This window comes from Galeopterus variegatus, unplaced genomic scaffold, assembly GCF_000696425.1.
Source record: "Galeopterus variegatus unplaced genomic scaffold, G_variegatus-3.0.2 Scaffold1119, whole genome shotgun sequence".
NCBI classification, from domain to species: domain Eukaryota; kingdom Metazoa; phylum Chordata; class Mammalia; order Dermoptera; family Cynocephalidae; genus Galeopterus; species Galeopterus variegatus.
In genome coordinates this window covers 261,932-278,149 of record NW_007727230.1, presented here as the reverse complement: position 1 = coordinate 278,149, position 16,218 = coordinate 261,932, and the positions used below count along the sequence as shown (strand labels likewise).

Here is a 16,218-nt window from a genome sequence, read left to right as displayed (position 1 = left end):
TAAAGGTTTTCTACAGTATGCTAAACAACTAAAGCTCTGGTTTGTCCTTTCCATATCTAATTTTAGAAATATGTTACTTTCATATTGATAAAAAATTTTCAAAAATACTAGTGAAGACAACTCAGAATTTTCCTTTTCCGTAAAGAAATTATTGAGACAACTGGTCAAACCTAAATAAGGTCCACAGATTTAGAAAATAGTAATGTACCAATGTTAATTTCCTAATTTTGATAATTATACCATGGTTATGTAAGAGAATGTCCTCGATTTTAGGAAATACTAAAATATTTAAAGACAAAGGTTATGTCTGTAACTTGCTCTCAAATTTTTAGAAAAAAAGGTTTGCCTATATCTTATTTCTTCTTTTGCAAAATATATACACACAAAGAGAAACAGATAAAGCAAACGTAAAACATCAACATTTGTGGAATCTGGGTGAAAGGCATATGGGAATCTTTGTACTTCTCTTGTAGTTTTTCTGTAAGTCTGAAATCATGTCAACATAAAAAGTTTTACAAATTTATTTTTTAATTTTATTTTTGGCAGTTGGCCAGTATGGGGATCCAAACCCTTGACCTTGGTGTTATTAGCACCATGCTCTCCCAAGTGAGTGAACTGGCCAGTCCCCAAATGTTTTACAAATTTAGATAGAGAACTCATCAAGCACTGGTCATGCTTTAGGAGTGCAATGCAGGCAGTAAGCTATTCATTCTCTAATTCATTTTTTAGGAATCCTGTGAGATTGTTGTGCATAACTACACATAATTTGAATTAGAACAATTATACCCTGAGGGCCAGCCCGTGGCTCACTCGGGAGAGTGTGGTGCTGATAACACCAAGGCCACGGGTTCAGATCCTATATAGGGATGGCTGGTTCACTCACTGGTTGAGCGTGGTGCTGACAACATCAAGCCAAGGGTTAAGATCCCCTTACCGGTCATCTTTTATAAAAAAAGAACAATTATACCCTGAAAAAAATCTGTTTAACCACAGAAGTTGAAGGACTAGTGCTATAAAAATAAGTTATTCCTTTGGGTAGCACATGTGTGGATGCAAAACATTAGATTATGAAGGAAAAGAGATACAGTATGATACTTGTAGACCGAATATTCTTAGTCTCAATGATATATAAAGCAAACACAGCACTCAGAACAATATGTTGTTTGTAATAGGCACTGAGAAAATAAATATTTGCTTAATGAAAAAATAGTAGGCAATAATTTGTAATTCTGCTAATGAGTAATTTAAAACAACAAGTGGGCAAGACTGAGTCTCTTAGCTAGTGTGTGTCTCACTGAAGGCTCAACATCCAGATTTCCACCTAGCTTTGGGTTTTCTTTATGACCTTTGAATACATAGCTTATGCGATAAATAATAAACTAGGGAGGTATTCAGGAATTTGAGAATTGTAATCGTCTTGGGATACAATCCTTATGAATGACAAACTACTGCTTTCTATTTAAAATTTTGCTGTTTCTTTTCTTTCTCATTGTAAAGGTGGTATACACGCACTGCAAAAAACTCAAAAAGATAAAAGAGAACATAAAAAGAAAACAACAGTTGCCCATAATCCAACCACATACTTAATATATCAGTGTGAATCCTTCCAGATATTTTTCTACATAACTGTATATATTTTAAAAACACTTTTCCAAACCAAAATGGGATCACGCTTTATGTACTATTCTGTAACCTGCTGTTTTTACTCAGTGATATGTCATGAACATCTTTCCATGTTGATATCAATCTATATTATCATTTTTAGGACATGTTTGCCATTATATGCATGACTTATAATTATTTTAACTAAAGCTCCCTATTGATGGTCTTTTGGGTTGTTTGCAATTTTTTTATTATCATGAACAACACGAAATAAACCCTTCTTTATATACATAGGTTTGCCAATTTATCTAATCATAACCTTAAGACAAATATTTAGAGTACAATTGCTGGGTTAGAGGGTATACCCATTTAAGATAAATACATATTTCCAAACAACTCCCTCAGAAAGAAAGATTGTAACTAATTTATATTTCCACCAACAGAAAGCCCTATTTCTGCACAATCCTTTGTTTCCAGTTTTGGTCATTGGAGGGTTTAATGACCCCCTCCCCAGCCATGGTTTTATTTCTCATTTTGTGAATTATCTATCTCTGTCCTTTGCGAATTTCTTCCTGGGTGTTATTTCTTTTTTTGTTTGTTTTTTTGTTTTGTTTTTTTTGTGACCGGCCAGTGAGCGCACCAGCCATCCCTATATAGGATCCGAATCCGCGGCGGGTACTGGGTGTTATTTCTTTTTTTTGTTTGTTTTTTTGTTTGTTTGTTTGTTTGTTTTGTTTGTTTTGTGACCGGCCAGTGAGCGCACCAGCCATCCCTATATAGGATCCGAATCCGCGGCGGGAGCTCCACTGCGCTCCCAGTGCCACACTCTCCCAAGTGCGCCACGGGGTCGGCCCTATTTCTTTTTCTTATTAATCGCTAAGAGCTGTTTATAGATGAGGAGGCTTTGGTATTCAACATAAAACAACCACCAACAACATCCCTTTTTATAGAATACTATATTATTTTTCCCATGTTTGGACCAGTAACAGAAAAATCAGAACTCTAATAAAGATTGAATTTAAGAGATGAGACTTAAACTTTTCACCCTCAACAACTTTGCTACTCTAATGAAAAACAGATTACCTCCTGAAATCTCTAAAAAACTTCAAAGACCTTTCATTAGCTGGTTTAAATAGGGGATACTACCTGCTAACTACCAACAAAACAGAACATAGTAATTTCTTTCATCCACAGCAAAATAATCTACTATTATACTCTCTGGGGTACAAAGAAGCAGGATCCCTTACCTCTACATGCCCACTACTGGCACAGAGAAAGCAAACCACTCTGGGTGTTATGGGAACAGAGGTCAAGATTCCTAAGCCTCCCATCTCCCACACATTTTCTGCTTCACAATCCTCCTATGGAGAAGAGAGAGAAAGATCACTTAGGAAAGCTTTACAATGACACAACTTTGGATTGAAAATAAGGATGAAAAGCGTAAAATTAGAGTGACACCAGAATGTCAAGAGTATTCATTTCAATGAATCTATAAATAAGTGCTGCTTTAAAAATTTTTAATCTCAGATACAAACTATTAAAAGGCTCAACTATTGGTTCAATTCATATTAAATATATTGCAAAGATACACTGGGATTGAATTTCCCTCAGAGTTTTGCTAATCCTATGTGAAAAAAATATTTCGTCAGATACTACTCAGAATGGGTAGAAATGTTTCAATGCCTGTTCTTCAGNCCCAGCCATGGTTTTATTTCTCATTTTGTGAATTATCTATCTCTGTCCTTTGCGAATTTCTTCCTGGGTGTTATTTCTTTTTTTGTTTGTTTTTTTGTTTTGTTTTTTTTGTGACCGGCCAGTGAGCGCACCAGCCATCCCTATATAGGATCCGAATCCGCGGCGGGAGCTCCACTGCGCTCCCAGTGCCACACTCTCCCAAGTGCGCCACGGGGTCGGCCCTATTTCTTTTTCTTATTAATCGCTAAGAGCTGTTTATAGATGAGGAGGCTTTGGTATTCAACATAAAACAACCACCAACAACATCCCTTTTTATAGAATACTATATTATTTTTCCCATGTTTGGACCAGTAACAGAAAAATCAGAACTCTAATAAAGATTGAATTTAAGAGATGAGACTTAAACTTTTCACCCTCAACAACTTTGCTACTCTAATGAAAAACAGATTACCTCCTGAAATCTCTAAAAAACTTCAAAGACCTTTCATTAGCTGGTTTAAATAGGGGATACTACCTGCTAACTACCAACAAAACAGAACATAGTAATTTCTTTCATCCACAGCAAAATAATCTACTATTATACTCTCTGGGGTACAAAGAAGCAGGATCCCTTACCTCTACATGCCCACTACTGGCACAGAGAAAGCAAACCACTCTGGGTGTTATGGGAACAGAGGTCAAGATTCCTAAGCCTCCCATCTCCCACACATTTTCTGCTTCACAATCCTCCTATGGAGAAGAGAGAGAAAGATCACTTAGGAAAGCTTTACAATGACACAACTTTGGATTGAAAATAAGGATGAAAAGCGTAAAATTAGAGTGACACCAGAATGTCAAGAGTATTCATTTCAATGAATCTATAAATAAGTGCTGCTTTAAAAATTTTTAATCTCAGATACAAACTATTAAAAGGCTCAACTATTGGTTCAATTCATATTAAATATATTGCAAAGATACACTGGGATTGAATTTCCCTCAGAGTTTTGCTAATCCTATGTGAAAAAAATATTTCGTCAGATACTACTCAGAATGGGTAGAAATGTTTCAATGCCTGTTCTTCAGTCAGTGCACAGTGACCTTACAACACTGACTAAAGCCATTATACACCTGAACCCATCTGCTAATGGCAGTTCTTATTCATTCTCCCAGTTGGTACTGATTCCCTCTTTTAACACCGTTGGTAGCACCATTTTTATTTAAAGTCCATGATACTCAACATACTACATGATTGCTAAACATGTTTACCTTAAAGTCCACTCTGATCCTGTGGACTCCATCTGCTGGGATTTTTTGCTTAGAACTATTGCCATTGGAGAGAGTGCTGAGGATATTCAAAGTGCCTGCATTCTCCGGCTTACTGACTGGAGGTGGTTTTTCCTAAGGAGACAGAAAATGAATATAGAACAAAACCAAACCTTATTTGCTTTCCTATTTGCGACAGATAAGAATGTAAATGACAAATCTTACTAATAGATCTGGAAAACATGCTCCCAACATAGGTATCTTATAGAAACAGAGATGTAGTCTTCAGAAGATTCTCAAATCCTCCCTTTCTATCCATAATAAAAAAAATAGTAGACACAGGTAAGGGTGATTTTTAAACAAATATTGCTAAAATATGTTGAAGACACAAAACAATTATGCCAAATGGCCTGCAGAATAAGCAGATCTCTACGCCAGAATAACGGGGTAACAAAGAAGGGAAAAGCAACAAAGGAGAGAGACAAAAAAAGAAATGGACTAAAGCCTAAATCTGAAGTTTGTTAATTTTAAGAAATTCCACTGCCATCTACATAGAAGCAGAAATGCAGTTTCACTCAATCATGCAAATGTCAAGTATAAAGCTTTTCCTTACAGAACAGAAGACATCCCTAAGAAATCGCAGAGAAATGAATCTCGCCTCACCTTTTCTTTTGGTTTTTGTTTTACAGGGATACTTGGGCGGGGAGCCACTTTTTTCTGCTTGCTTTGCTCTGGACCTAAAGAATTCAAAATAAATTGCAGTCAGATGCTGGAAACACTAGTTTAGGATTGATTGACCTGTGAAGAAAGGAGCATTAGAAAAAATAAACTATTTAAACTCCAGGCTTCAAATAGTAAATTAAAACAGTATTTCCAATTTAATTGTTTTTTTGCTTCTATTTCTTTATTATTATACATAGTAGTTTAAAAGAGAGCTAATTTTATTGCACTGAAGACTTAAAATTATACATTTCAGGTTTCCAAATGCTGTTTAAGACATCAGTGCTTCTTTGCTAGTACTTGTGGTTCAGCAATTCCTTTTTGCTTTCCCCACTTACCTGGTTCTGGCGGTGGAGGCTGCTTCTTCTTGGGCTCACTAGGAGTGGTCTTCGGAACTTCTTTTCTCGGTGGTCCTGTACTAGGTGGCTGAGGGGAGACGACTGGTGCTGGCTGAGAGACCTGCTTGCTGGACTTCCTGGAAGCTGGAGTGGTGACTTGCTTGGATTCAGGCCCTGGGGCAGAGGCATTCCCTTCTTCACTCTTTTCCTCAATGGGCTTTCGTGGAGGAGGCTCACTACTGCTTTTCTTGGGGGCAGGATCCTCTCTTGCTGATGGGGTAGGTTTCTGACTAGAGTCCACTAAGTTCTTCACAACATTGCTCTCTTTGCTCTCTTTCTTTTCACTGGTCTTAGACTTTTTCTCTTTCTTTTTCACAGCTAGAATAAAAACAAAAACAAGGTCATCTATCTATAATTGAGAATATTTTTACTTAAAATAGAAGTATAGAAATGTAAAAATCTTATTCTCAGTTTCCTGCAGCTAAAATTAGCACTGCAAGCCTCAACAAGGTTAATGCCAAGTTGATCAGGTAAAATAGGTACACTTTTGTTGTTCTAGGAAATGGAATGGACTATAATTTTTATATGAATTAAAAAAGAAATTTATTTTGGAAATTTTCAAACATACCCCAAAATATAGGGAATAGTCAAATGAATCCCCATGTATCTATCACACAGCTTCAACAACCAGTAATTCCTTGAGAAAGGGCAGTACTCTAAAAGAAACCCCCAGAACTAGTATTCTCTTTTTACTGCATATACATGAGACTATACAGCATTAAAGCAGGGAGCACTGTGGGGAAGAACTTTTTACAACACTACCTTTAGCTTGCTTCTGAAGGTAGGCTTTAGAAGGCATCCACTGTAGATTCTGACATTTTCTCATCCTAGGATAACAATTATAAACCACAAAATAAATTACATTAAGAAGAGAAGCAACTGAAACAAGTGTTCATTTGTCTGCAAAAATTGGTGAATCTTCATTCAGGTTCATTCTGACAGCTGAAAAAAGGACTGCTTGTTGCTCAGATTAAATCTGAGCCTTTGACTCCCTGGACCAGCAATTTTACCACTCTTAGGTTCTAAAATGAGCAAATATCAAATTATTTTTTAAATGGGACTCAAATTTCTTATAATCCAGTACTGACTAGCACCACATACAAAATAACCAGTCAATATTTCTTGTAGTCAAATCAGTACTGTTCCTTTATGAGATTAATATTCATATAGTAATCTGAACACAAAATGGACTAAAATTACTTAACAAGTCCCTTGTCTGCCAATGCAAGGCTGTATCTCATGGCTCTGAGATTTATTTTAACCCTCAATTTAAATTTAATGAAACTCAAACTTAGTTTGAAGTCTGAAATTGCACAAATCCATGTCCTAAATTTAGAGCAATTTTATCTTGCTATTATGTGCCTTTTTGTGATCAGTGAACTCTCACTTTCTGCTAATGGGACTGAGACAAAATTCTTGTTTAAGTCCAGACCAAACTAAAGCACAGAACTACTTCTCGTCTCATAGAAATTGTCTCCCTTGAAGTATGTAATACAGCATTTCTCCCAATTATGCTTTATATTAATCACTTTAATGTTATTCATTCATTGAGCAAATTTCTATTGATAATATCTATTCCTTGTGATAGGCACTTTGTGAGATGCTCAATCACCAAAATTTCTGTTTAATGCAACTCTCTTGATCTATTTTAAATAAACTATCCAGTCAGCAGAAAATGTATCCACAAACTGACTAAAAAAAGGGAAGACAATGTAGAGTAATAAAAAATTCTTGGGCCGGCCAGTTAGCTCAGTTGGTTAGAGAGTGGTGCAGATAACACTAAGGTCTAGGGTTTGATAACTGTCCTTCCAGCCACAAAAATAATAATAAATAAATAAAATTAAAATTCCATATCAAAAATTCTATACGCATAGAAATATTCTAAGAGAGATAGTCAGAGAGCACAGAGACTTATGCAAAATATCTCCAATGTTTCCTGCATATCATAAAGATAAAAGTGATTGTAGAAGACCCAATAAATATTATGCCTAAAACTGTCAGGATTTAAGTAGAAACCCTCCAGAGCACTATCTGATATGGTAGCCACTCATCACGTGTGGCTATTAAAATTAAAATTAAAATTAAATAAAATAAAAAATGTAGCTCCTCAGTCACACTAACCACATGTCAAGTGCTCTAAAGCCATATGTAGCTAACGGCTGCCTTACTGAACTAAGCATACATAGAACATTTCTAGTATTGCAGAACATTGTATCAGACAGCATTGCCCCAGAGAATTTGTCATTTAACTATAGCCCAAACCTAACCACATCACAAAATCCAACTTTGCAACTAATCTTACAACTCGGAAGGTTCAATACAAGCACGTTCAGTTTCCCAATGCAAGTCTGCAGCAAACCAGGGATAAATAAGCAACCTTCCTGGCTGAGAGGCCAACACCTCAGAGTAAGACATCCACTCACTTGCAGCACTGCTTCTTTATATTGCGGCCACCAAATTTGGGCTTGTCTAAGCAATTAGTACAAACACCACAGTCCTCAGGCACCTGGCAGCCAGGACACTGCCCACACCGCCGTGACCGACGTCCTTTCTTTACTGGAGGTTCCTGAGGTGCCTTGTTTCTGGTGACAGGTTTAATTGGTTTGATGGGTGGGGCAAGAGGTTCAGCATCTTCTGAGCCAGCAATTGATGACTTGTCTGTTAAAGAAATGTATCATTAGTTCTGAGGGAGTATCTAATCCCTTGGCAGTAGAGTGGGAGATCCTCAAAATCCCTTTACATCATTAGATACATTCAAACTTTGTTTTAATTGATAGTCCAAAAATGAAATACATTGTAATAAAAATATTCATATGCAGAACTGAGTCTGTCTTAAATAATTCTTTTTTTTTTCCTTTTTGTCTTTTTTACTGACCGGAAACGGGATCACAACCCTCGGTGTCGCACCCATACTGGGGACTGGCAACGGGATCGCAACCCTCGGTGTTGCGCCTGCACCATGCTCAGCCAGTGAGCGGGAACCGGTCTCCACATGGGATCCGAACCCACGGCGGGAGCGCCGCCACGTTCCCAAGCGGCGCACTCTCCAGTGAGCCACTGGGCCAGCCCCTGTTTTAAATAATTCTTTAAATATTTTTAAAATGCCTATAATTTGCAGCTTGATGANACGGCGCACTCTCCAGTGAGCCACTGGGCCAGCCCCTGTTTTAAATAATTCTTTAAATATTTTTAAAATGCCTATAATTTGCAGCTTGATGAAAGCAAAAGTCCAAATACTAAAAAGAGGCTGTCCAGTTAGCTCAGTTGGATAGAGTATAGCCTTATTGTTACACCGAGGTAACGGGTTTGGATTCCCATACCAGCCAGCCACCAAAAACCAAACAAATAAATACTAAAAACAAAACAGTCTAGCCCAAACTCAGGAATATGAACTGAATGCTTCTAAGGATTCTCTAAACCCCTAAATCATTATGAGCAGCTACCCAACATTTAAGAATTATATGGCAGCCATGACAATATGTCTCAGAGACCTCCACCTACAGGAAACATAAATAACCAAGGGCCCCAGCTGCTGCACTCTGAAATCCAATGGTGCAATGAGGCCACATCTAACATGGGTCACCCCTAGGTAGTGATTCAGTGAGACAAGGATACTAAGGTGGTAGGCCTGTTCCCAAGAGACACAAGACTCCAACTTTTGCTCAAGGACTACCTGACAACCTTATCAAACCTTTCTTATACTGCACGGCAGTCTAGAAAGGTACTGCCCAACCTTCCTTCCCTCTCTCCTTCATGGGGGTCTGACTTGTATCAAAGTCTGACAGCTCTCCTAGCCTTCCCTGGCTACCTCCCCATTTTCTTTCTCAGGCATTTCCTCTGATAAAATCCTAGTGCATTTAATCCCCTCTCGCCATCTCTTTTTCTGAGGACCCAGACTAATCATGAAGAGCCTACTGGACATCCCAGAATCATCAGCAAACAAATCAAAAGTCTCCAAGGTTGACTTCCTGACATACCATCATTCCCCATGGAAGACAAAATCTTCTCTCGTTCTTCCCATGGTAAGGCACTCAGGGTGGGCATGTCATCAGGAAATACAGCTCGTTTTCGGCCAAGGGCAACAGCAGCTCTTCTGCAGACATGTTTAATCCGGGGTCCTCGCACAGAGGTCTCTGATGAATCACTTTCTTGACCCTAAATAAGAAGCAAAGCAAAAACAGACAATGAAAACTATACATGTTGAAAATGATCTAGAATCAAAACATACAACTCTAGTTAGTCCCAGCTGATAAGCCATATCAACATACAGAAGTCAACTATTTCTGCATCCTAAAATTGGTAGCAAAAAAAGGCCTCTAAAAAAAAAGAAATCAACTAAGCTTCTATTCTCAATTAAACTACTTCTTTAAAATCCCCCTCAAAATTCAAGCTACCAGTCTATATTACCAAAAAGTTCAGTCTAATGTAAATAGGGCTTATTTAACCACAGACTATTTCTTGTATTTCCTTGATCAACAGAGAAGTAGGGGGGAAATAGCCTGTAAATGTAAGTATAAAAGGCCGTGGCACCAAACAGAAACATTTCATATTTTAAAGAGCCACTGCTCTTATCACTAGAAGGCTAGCCAAAAAACATCCAACATGCTGTCAAAAATAAGTCCCCTCATATTCCTGCTAGAACTCTCAACTGGCAGACTCACTAAATGTAAATCTGGCCATGGGCTGAATGACATTAAAAATCTAAGTCTGCGGCCACCTCACTTGATATGTGGGCATAAATATGCATCTACTACATGACAATATTTTTTAAAAGAACCTAAGATCAGCAAGTTTTCTCAGAAAAGGCTAATGCCTACCTCCCTTCATAAAAAAAGAAGGAAAAAAAAAAAAGAAAAAACAAAAAACTAACAAAAAACCCACTGTTCTATGTAAAAATTTGTTTGGCATCATTTTAACTAACTTAATGCCTACCTCCCTTCATAAAAAAAGAAGGAAAAAAAAAAAGAAAAAAAAAAAACTAACAAAAAACCCACTGTTCTATGTAAAAATTTGTTTGGCATCATTTTAACTAACTGAATCCTACAGCTTTTGTGTTCCCCTTAAGGTTATATTACCTACTGCTCTAATCACTCACTACTCAAAGGTAATGCTCCCCTCCAGTTTTCTATTCTATCAGAGATTGTAAAACAATGTGACTATAAAAATGCACCTTCAAAATCAAGCCACAGATTCCATGACTCCAAACCCATGAAGTACAAACAACTCAGCATTCTCAGTAGTATGGTCCCAACCTAGCTTTCAGCCTTAATCCACCACTTTCCCACATGTGCCAATGCAGCTATCCACTGTTCCTCAAATACATTTCATACTTTTCCATCTCTACTCACACTGTTCCCTCTACTTAGAATGTTATTTCCTGCTATTTTCCACCTATTGGAATCCTTTTGGTCCTTGAAGGACCATTGTAAATACCACCACCTCCCCCACACTTTTCCTGATTCTCCTAACTGGGGTAACCAAAACAGTTTAAAATCTGCCCATAGAAGGGGCTCGATAAATTCTTGGTTTTAACAGGCAAGGTGGAAAGGAGTACCTGTGCTTTGGGCTGGTCAGTTTGTTTAAGACTCTTACTCTTCTCAATCTTGCAGAGCTGGGCTTTGGCCTTTTTTAGGAGGCTGGCAACCCTCTTGTCAGTCATTGGAAGCTTGTCTGCCTGAGCCAACATGGAGCCTATGGAGGAAGTGGAATGTTTAACAGTGCTAGATGAAGGAGTGGAAAGGCAGAGGGTTTTCTCCTTCTCCAGGGATGGGGCAGTTGGGCCGAGGTCCAAGTTGGTTTTTTCCAGATTTCCTCTCCCTTTCTTTATAAGTATTTTGGTTTTGACAGCTGTTGTATCCCCAAGAGTCACAGAAGAAATATCAGTCCCAGAATCAAGTGATGAAGACTTCTTCCGCCCTGTTGCTTTTTTGGCAGAAGATGAAGTGGCAACATCTTCACCAACAACCTTCTCTTTGGAAACCCTACCCACAGGATACAAAGCAGAACTACTCTGAATTTCTGATCCCTTTTTCCTTTTCTCTTTCCTTGACTCCCGCTTATTCTCTTTCTCTCTCTCCCGGTCTCTCTCTCTACTCTTGTCCTTCTCCACGCTCTTGTCAGCATCTCGATCTTTGGACAGCTCCTCAGGGGCCTTGTCTTTATTTCTCCCTCTTTCAGTCTGAGAGCCTGGGGTAAACCAAGGAAAGAGAGGAGTGGGACTACTTGATGAAAATGGCTCTGCTGGAGCACTAGTCTGCTTCCTTGGTCTCTGATTTTTCTCTGCAGATTCCCCAGATTGAGTCAGGGAGTGAGAAGGAAAAGTAAAAGTTGGGTTTAAGGCACTAGTGGCAAGAGGACTAACAGAAATGCTTAACGAGGAAGAGACAGAAGATGGAGGAGTGAGAGGTGATAGCTCAGAAGTACTAAGCCTTCCACTTCTTGTCCTCATGGAGTGAGAAGGAGATCTTGGTTCAGATCGAATAGGACTAAACACTTTTCTTTTCCTTTTTCTATTAGATACTCCTGAAGATGTTCCTGCAGAAGTTCGATTACTAGGCAAGGTTACAGACTCAAATATTCTAGAGTGAGCCTCACTTGGAGTAAATCTTGGAGCTCTCAGAAGAGGGCTCCTTTTGTGCATATCAAACCTCGTTCCAGAATGGAGTGGTGAAAACAATCGGGCTGAAGCAGCAGTACCAGATGTAGAAAAACCAGACGCGAAGCCAACATCCTCGGGAGTTAGCGGAGGAGGTCGGAAATTATCAAATATTGGTTTGCGAATGAGACCTTCTTTGGCATACTTGGCTGAGGAAAAGTATTGTGACTCTGACCTAGAATGTTTTAAAGAAGTCCACTTAAACGTTGGTTCTCGCAAAATAGATTTTCGCTTCCCTTGCATGGGAGCTGCAGAAGCAGGCAAAAATGGTGATGCTAAGGGGATTGTTGGAGGCATAAGCCAAGGTGTGTGGTCAGAGATACTGGAGGCTGGCTGCAATGGTGGGGGTGGAGTGAGCAGAGGAGGAGGTGGAGAGGAGGAGGCCTGCTGCTGGGGGGCACTTTGTAGAGTTGATAATTTTTTAGTTGCTCTAGATCCAAAACTTCTCTCCGACACGGAATACCGTCTGCTTCTCCTATCATTACTCTCGGTTTCTGGGGACTGGGACATAGGCAGTGGAGTATGAACTTCAGGGGTATCGCTCCGCTCTTCAGGAAGTACCTGAATCTCCTCAGAGGCCTGAGAATCTGTGGAGGTATCAACACTGGGGCTACTAGATCGGGAGGAGTCTGAAGACATTTGAGAGGAGTGCTGAGAAGCTGCACTTGATTTTTCAGAAGATCCACAGGATGTGGCACTGAATCTACTATTCGGTGTAGACTCTAGTCGGGCAATTTTAATTGGAGGGTCATAATCCTCATCCTCTATAAACCGCCGAGGGGTTTTAATGATCCGTGAGGAGATAGCACTGACAACAGGCATGATGAACTGTCGAATATTTTTGACCTGTGTCTTCACCTTTCTTCCTTGCAGCTGAGCTGCTTCTTTTTCAATTTTCTTTTGAGCCCCCTTTTTTGCCCTCTGCAAGAGTTGCTTAGCAATTGTTGCATCTGTCCTTTTAGAAGAAGGAATAATCCTAACTGGCTTAATCCTTCGAGGGCTTTGTCTGACAACTGTCTTATCTTCCTTTGTGAGTGGAGGTGTTCCTTCCTTGTCTTTCCGGACCTTCTGGGGCTTTTCCAGTTCCGAATTAATGAGGAGACCCGAAGGGGTCTTTATCCTTTCTGTTGATGGGGGCCTTCCTCGCCGTCGTACAATCTGTACCCCCTTCCTTCCTATTTGAAGCTTCCCTGTCTTAAACTTAGACTTGAGAGGAGAGAGTTTACCTGCTCTTAATTTTTTAATCTTTGTGGCTTGCTGAAACGTAGCAGAAGGTGTCCGTTTAATTTTTTTCAGGCTATCTTCTTTGTTTCCCTTTGGTAACTCTGAAATGTCCTTTCCATGTGTTATTTTGATTTTTACTCCAGGGAAGGTGGGAGGTCTTCCTCTCTTCTTTTCTATACTTTTAGAATCTTTCTTCTTGATCTTATCTCCAGATTTGGTCTCTGATTTATTTAGAGGGGAAAACACAGATGGATCTGAGAGGATAGCTGAATTTCGGTCAGAGCCACTTCTAGGTCTCCCACGAGGTTTTCGAGGACTAGTTTTAACTGTGTATAGAAATTAAACAATGAAGAGCATATATTTAGCTGTGTAGTTCAGGTCTTAACTAAGCTGAATATAATTTAGCACAGGCCATTTTGTACTGGACTCAACTTGGGTCTAATGAGTCAATAAAATATCTTAATTGTGCTTAGTTTCTTTTCACCAAAAATTTGCTTCAAAGAAATCAAGTAAATAACATTCTACCTAAAAGAACATTTCATTACTTTTTTTGATAGAAAAATCAAGATAAGAGGTTTTTCAATTGAACAAATAATCTATAAAATTGATTTTCCTACAAGTTTAGATGAGCAAGAAGTTTTTTCTGAATTCAAAAGAACTGTAAAAAGAAAACAAAGGTTCGTACTACCTTTCCATATCCTAGCCACTAATATTAACATTCAAGAACATGCTTCTAGTAAGTCATCCTGTCTTTTCAATTCAGAATTTTGGCTTTGAATAAATTTGAACAAGGTGCTCTTCAATCAACAACATACCAATTCCACAGGAAAAGGCTCTTTGGACAGCTCAGCAATCCTATATTTTCAATCTCTTTTGTTTAAGTAAACTAAGAAAGTTTTATTGAATAGAAAAATATTCATTCATCAGAATAACATCACTGAACTCAGTGGCAAGTGAGCTAATCAATGAAGTGACATGATGATGTGTCCATTAATCTACTCCCCTACCTAGAAGTTGATTGAACTAGTTAGTCTCAAGTCACAAAACGGTTAACCTTAACTGATGTCAAGAGCAAACCGACAATTTATTAAATCAGATTTATTCTATTCTAAATAAAAAGATTTTTTCATCTTATAAATCAGCTCAATTTGCTACTTATCAAGAGATTTAACAAAACAAGACTGTTTCTAAAATACTCCGTATAAACCTGTATTTTAGAAATGTATTAAGAGTTCCCTAGTCAATCAATCTCCTCTTCCCTCTTGACTTTTCAAATGTTTTATATGACAACATTCTTCAGAGACTAAAGTTCCCCCTAAGAGGCACCAAAAAAGATTTACACCATTATGATGAACATTTTACAATGGAATCACTTTCTAATAGAACAGAAATCAACAAAGGTCTTATTGTTGAGCTTTCTAAATATAAGTGCATTCCTCACCAATTAACTTATGAGACTTCTCTTAACAGATCAAGGATTTACAAATACATTCTTAATATAAGCTAATTACAAAAAAAGTAATGGACAAAGAGACAGCAGAGAAATTACATTTAATTTCTTAAATAATGAAGCATATCAAGATGGTTTAAAAAAAAAAAAAACCAAGACAATATTTAAGGCAAACTGACAGCCAAGAAAAAAGGTAAGAGGAAACCATAAGAGTTGTGAAATAAAACTCCTACCCATAAGTACATCACAAGATTCCTTATCATTGTTATAGACTTGAACCTGTCACTCAGAGGGCTTTATCGATTCTGAAAACCTCTTCAATCCTACTTTTAAAAGAAGCTTTTGGAAAACAAGGAGAAAAAGCAGAAATAAAAAGTCCCAGCACTGCTGCGAACTCCCTAATATACAAAACACCCAAAGAACTCGGAAATCGGTTATAAATAACTGCTCATCACATATTTTCTGGGCTTCATTTTGTCATCTATAAATGAAAGGTTAGACCAGATGATCCTTAAAGTTCCTTTTCTACATGAAATTTTAAGGTTTCATCACATCTTAAAGAGAATATTGCTATTGTCTAAAGACCACAGATACTGAGACACTACTGGCTAACTCCTCCCAACTAGAATGGCAATACCACCACCATTTGGGAAAAGAAAAATTGTCAACTTGGACGTTTGAATTAGGTTACTATATAACACATGATGACTCTTAAATGAGACCCAAATGTTAACAAACATCACAAATTAAGTCAATGTTAAAGAGCAAAAACAGCTAACAATACCATATTTAACTAAGTTGTCTATCCACATAAAACCAAAGAAAAACACACACGAAATTGAATGGCAACACAGATGTACTTTCCATCAAAAGATCTATAGCCCTCTCCTATATAGAATTAGATTCTGCAAGCCATTAAATGTTATTTCCACTGAGGATCTTCTCTTAGGAAATTGTTTGTAAGTCTAGAATTTTAAGATATTCTAGATATTTTGTTGGTAAGAATAACAAAAAATATTATTAATAAATGGAAACACCCATATCATTTTTATTTTCTTTATTTTAATACAGCCTTTCAAGGATAAGGTAACAGTTTCATAGAGTGCCAATATTTCATTTTCAGTTCTATCACAATAGTAAACCAAATTTCACCTGTAAAAAATAGTGGCCAAATTATTCCCAAAGGCATATATACTTATCATATAATATAAAATGTGTAAATCTGAGGATGC

General features: G+C 37.9%; 1 protein-coding gene across 1 annotated transcript in view; it reads right to left on the bottom strand.

Moving 5' to 3' along the window:
• KMT2A (lysine (K)-specific methyltransferase 2A) overlaps positions 1-16,218 on the bottom strand; it is an 82,801-nt gene that overhangs the window by 37,926 nt on the left and 28,657 nt on the right. The window contains exons 5-12 of the mRNA XM_008574936.1: positions 11,212-13,862; positions 9,635-9,812; positions 8,081-8,315; positions 6,420-6,484; positions 5,598-5,975; positions 5,203-5,276; positions 4,543-4,674; positions 3,913-4,026 (exon numbers count right to left, since the gene is read on the bottom strand). Of these exons, the coding sequence (XP_008573158.1) occupies positions 3,913-4,026; positions 4,543-4,674; positions 5,203-5,276; positions 5,598-5,975; positions 6,420-6,484; positions 8,081-8,315; positions 9,635-9,812; positions 11,212-13,862 (3,827 nt within the window). The remainder of the gene's footprint in view (positions 1-3,912; positions 4,027-4,542; positions 4,675-5,202; positions 5,277-5,597; positions 5,976-6,419; positions 6,485-8,080; positions 8,316-9,634; positions 9,813-11,211; positions 13,863-16,218) is intronic.